The following is a 4,720-nucleotide window of genomic DNA, read 5'->3' as shown; positions in this document are numbered from 1 at the left end:
GAGGCAGGTGAGTCCCTGGCACTCACCTATGCTCAGATCACAAAAGTCTCAGCTTCCTGGGAGGAAGGTGTCACCGCTTCCTATGGAAATAGGAGCCCAGAGGCTGGGGACCCTGATGCAGACTCAGTAGATCCGTGTCTGTTTGCCGCAGGTGAAGTTGGGCTGGTTCAGTGCATCCCACATGAGCAGCATCTCATAAGGCAGGAAGCGGTGCACCAGCAGCAGGTCTCGGTAGAAGCAGGGGTCAAAGGAGGACAGGTGTTGCGATGGGGCATGCACACCAACTGTGCGGATGCCGCTGTGGGAGGTAGGCTTCAGTCCCTCGAGCTCCAGACACATACCCAGGAAGACATCATCAATAGGGAAGAGGTCCAAGACAAGAGCGGCACGGCGCAGGGCGGCGGCAGTGAAGCGGGACAGCAGGAAGCCACCACCCGCACAGTAGGGTGGGTACCGCTCGTTCTGAGTCACCACCTTCGGCACATAGTACTTGCTCCACAAAACCCGGATGGGGCCCACGTTTTGGATCAGTTGCCCCACGAAGAGGTGGCGGCCAGGGTCGTGGTCCTGCAGGTAGGAGACCATGTTGTCTGTGTGTGCAAAGACGTCATCATCGCCGTTGAGCACGAAGCTGGCATTGGTGCACCTCGTCTCCTGCCACTGTAAGAACAGCACCTGCAGGCAGGGTGGGCAGGGCATGCTTGCTTGAGGGCTGGAGAAATTGGCCTTGGGTCTCTGTTGGCCACTGCAGTCCAGTGAGCCCAGGAAAGAGAGTGTCCACAGTCTGGCCTGGGTTTGCAGCCCTGCCCTGTGGGGTTACTTGGGAAAACCCTCTCTGTGCCTTAGTTTCCAACTCTCTAAACAGGCCTTATCATGTGCCTCTAGGAGTGTTGGGGAATCCATGGAGACCATGCTCCATGAAGCACCAAGAAATGCTGGAAAATTGTTACATTTACATTTATTGCTATTCCTTCCAACTCTGCCTGGCCAAGCCCTGTTGTTAAATCATCATTTATGTGAATTTTGTTTGTTTGTTTCTGAGACAGGGTCTTACTCTATTACCCAGGCTAGAGTGTAGTGGTACGATCATAGTTCATTGCAGCCTTGAATTCCTGGGCTCAAGTGATCCTCCCACCTCAGCCTCCCAAGTAGCTGGGACTACAGACACATGCCACTACTCCTGGCTAATTAAAAAAATATATATTATTTTAGAGATGGGATCTTGCTATGCTGCCAAGGCTGGTCTTAAACTCCAGGCCTCAAAGGATCCTCCCACCTCAGCCTCCTAAAGTGCTGAGATTACAAGCATGAGCCACCACCCCTGTGTAATTAATTAATTAATTATTATTTTTTAGATGACGTTTTCGCTCTTGTTGCCCAGGCTGGAGTGCAGTGGTACAATCTCGGCTCACCGCAACCTCCACCCTCTGGGTTCAAGCAATTTTCCTGCCTCAGTCTCCCAAGCAGCTGGGATTACAGGTATGCGCCACCATGCCTGGCCAATTTTTTCTATTTAGTAGAGACGGGGTTTCACCATGTTGGTCAGGCTGGTCTCGAATTCCTGACCTCAGGTGATCCACCTGCCTTGGCCTCCCAAAGTGCTGGGATTATAGGCATGAGCCACCATGTCCTGCCTGTGTGATTATTAACATCCACCTCTCCCAGCAAACACTGGGCTTCCCTACTTGGGTCTGTGTCTCTCTCTTTCTATTCACGCCATCTCCCTCAGCACCCAGCATAGTGCCAGCGCTTCACAGGTGCTAGGTTCATATTTGTCAAGTTGACGTTTATCACAGACTTTTGCGGGTTATTTCTTTGAGACAGAGTCTCACTCTGTCAACCAGGCTGGAGTGCCGTGGCAGGATCTTGGCTCACTGCAAACTCCGCCTCCAGGGTTCAAGCAATCCTCCTGCCTCAGCCTCTCAAGAAGCTGGTTTCGAACTCCTGGCCTCAAGTGATCCGCCCACCTCGGCCTCCCAAAGTGCTGGGATTATAGGCGTGAGCCACTGTGTCCGGCCACGTTTGTGTTTTCAGAACACGTTGAGAGGCCGTGGCCCCTACCCACCTCAGCCTCAGTTTCCCCTATGGTAACCTACATGGGCTGGGTATCTGCTTGTTGCTGGGTGCTGTGTTTAGTGCTTACCTACCTTGAATCCTGAATTCACCGATAGGAGGCAGAAGTGGTCCTCAATCTTATTTACAGACGAGGGAACAGAGGCTCTCCAGAGAAGACTGCAGTAAGGTCACCCGCAGAGAAACGGCTACCAGAGGCCTGAGCCCAGGCCTGCCTGTACCTCCTACGAGCAGGAACCTGCAGAGTTCCCTGTTCCTCCTTGAAAATGTTATCTCTACTTGTCTTGCTCTACTCGAGGACCTAGGAGGGGTCCTTGGAGTCCCTCCATTTCCTCATCTGCAGATGGGCAGGATTTTCTCACCTCTCCTGGGTTCTTTTATTAAAAAATAGAGACGAGGCTGTGTGCCGTGGCTCATGCTTGTAATCCCAGCACTTTGGGAGGCCAATGCAGTGTGGATCAACTTAGGTCAGGAGTTTCAGACCAGCCTGGCCAACATGGTGAAACTCCATCTCTGCTAAAAAGTACAAAAAAATTAGCTGGACATAGTGGCATGCACCTGTAATCCCAGCTACTCAGGAGGCTGAGGCAGGAGAATCACTTGAACCTGGGAGGTGGAGGTTGCAGTGAGCCGAGATCGCACCACTGCACTCCAGCCTGGGCGACAGAGCCAGACTCCATCTCAAAATAATAATAATAATAATAATAAATTAATTTAAAAACATAAAAATTAATTAAAATTAAAAAAAAAAAAGACGAAGTCTTGCTACGTAGCTCAGGCTGGCCTGAAACTCTTGGGCTCAAGCAATCCTCCCTCCTCAGCCTCTGACAGTGCTGGGATTACAGGCATGAGCCACCACGCCCAGCTACCTCTCATGGCTTCTTGTCCATCAAAAAGGTCTCCACTGAGCACCTGTGTTGCACCTGAATGTATTCTAGGTATTAGGGACACAGCAGTGAGTGAAACAGACACAGCCCCCAGCCTCACTGGGAGACAGAACCAGAATAAATAAACAAGGAGATGTTGGCTGGGCGCAGTGGCTCACGCCTGTAATCCCAGCACTTTGGGAGGCTGAGGTGGGAAGATCGCCTGAGGTCAGGAGTTCGAGATTACCCTGGCCAACATGGTGAAACCCAGTCTCTACTAAAAATACAAAAATTAGCTAGGCGTGGTGGCAAGTGCCTGTAATCCCAGCTACTTGGGAGGCTGAGGCAGGAGGATTGTTTGAAACCAGGAGGCGGAGGTTGCAGTTAGCGCAGATCACACCACTGCACTCCAGCCTGGGCAACAGAGTAAGACTCCATTAAAAAAATAAATAAAGAAACATAAAAATAAACAAGAAGATGTGTCTCTGTCATTGCCAAGATGAGTTGGACATTCAGCACTGGTCTGGGTGCCTTATAAATGCCATCTCCTGTAAACCTCACAGCAGCCCTCAGAGATGAGTGGGACTCATTCACATCCCATTTTCCAGGTGAGAAAACTGAGGCACAGAGAGGTGAATGAACTCCTCCAAGGTCGAACAACAAGTAAGAGGCAGAGCTTGGATTCAAACCCACATCATCAGGCTTGAGCTCTGTGCTAGTAACCTAGCTCCTCTACCCTTCCCCCTAGACACCCTGGGAAGAAGACGATTTGGGGTCACCACGAGGCTAGTGAGGACAGCGGAGGGGCAGAATGGGCTGTGATGGACTGATGAGGGCTTCTGGTCCCCTGGGTCCCTCAGGAGTGGGTGGCAATTTGGACAAGAAGGATAGGTGGCCCTGATCAGGTGACCCAAACCCAGCGCACCTGCTTGAGTGTGAGGTTGAAGAAGGAGTCGTGGAAGTCCCACTGCAGGATGTCTTCGTGAGTCTGTGCCTCTAGCTGCAGCAGCCGGTTGACCTTGCGGGCCTGGTGTGGGTTGGGGGCTGTGCCCACCAGGAAGAGGAGGCGCAGCTGCAAACCCCGCACCTTGCGCTCGCGGCCCCACGTGCGCCGCAGCAGCTCGCGGCGCTCATAGTTGGTGGGGGAGGACTTGATCACCAGCAGCAGGAAAACCGGCTGCGCGCACTTAGAAGGGGGCACGTCCTGCAGCAGGGGAAAGTCGCGGCAGTGTTTGTACAGCAGGAAGTCCCGAACAATCTGCGGCTGCTTGGCAAAGTCCGAGTGGTTGGCCATAGAGGTGTTGGCCTGGCACCGGGCCCGGGCTGGGTGGGTGGGTGGAGTGGACCAGGCCAGGGCCTCGGGGATCCCCGGTGGCTGCTCCTGGACCTTGTAGGTGGGTGGTGACACTTGCAGACTGAAGAGGAGGAGGAGAGTAAAAGCGACGATGGCCAGAATGAGGGTGGCATTGGGCCGCAGGTGCCGGCGATACCTCATCCTGGCCAGCCAGGGGTCAGCCTGAGGAGCCCCCGGGCGGCTCCTGTGGAAAACAAAACTCACTGAACGCTCACCTTGAGTAAAGTGCTTTTCCTGTGACCCCCAACACCTGGTTGCACCTGTACAGTTGCTCAGGTTGGCAAAATATTGAAATTCACCCCCTACTTAACTCCTCCTCCCCTTACAAGATCCACTTCAAGGCATTCCAACCCCTGTTGGCTCTGACAGGTGCCCTGGCCCTCCCTGCTGGGGATTAAGGTTTTTTTTTTTTTTTTTTTTTTTTTTT

The 4,720-nt window shown here is 52.8% G+C and overlaps 1 protein-coding gene across 4 annotated transcripts in view; it reads right to left on the bottom strand.

Annotated features, from left to right (window-relative positions):
• Positions 1–4,720, bottom strand: part of B3GNT3 (UDP-GlcNAc:betaGal beta-1,3-N-acetylglucosaminyltransferase 3) — a 28,750-nt gene continuing 24,030 nt past the window's right edge. For 2 of the 4 annotated variants that reach the window (XM_011925766.1, XM_011925764.1), the window contains exons 2-3: positions 3,865–4,477; positions 1–675 (exon numbers count right to left, since the gene is read on the bottom strand). In XM_011925766.1, coding sequence (XP_011781156.1) covers positions 124–675; positions 3,865–4,434 — 1,122 coding nt within the window. In that variant the 5' untranslated portion in view covers positions 4,435–4,477 and the 3' untranslated portion in view covers positions 1–123. Of the gene's footprint in view, positions 676–3,864; positions 4,497–4,720 lie in introns of all 4 variants that reach the window. The other 2 variants (XM_011925767.1, XM_011925765.1) reach the window with 2 other exon arrangements.

The sequence above is a fragment of the Colobus angolensis genome, unplaced genomic scaffold (assembly GCF_000951035.1).
Source record: "Colobus angolensis palliatus isolate OR3802 unplaced genomic scaffold, Cang.pa_1.0 Scaffold66, whole genome shotgun sequence".
Taxonomy (NCBI): domain Eukaryota; kingdom Metazoa; phylum Chordata; class Mammalia; order Primates; family Cercopithecidae; genus Colobus; species Colobus angolensis.
The sequence above is the reverse complement of the archived record's forward strand: the minus strand, read 5'-3'. Positions and strand labels throughout refer to the sequence as shown.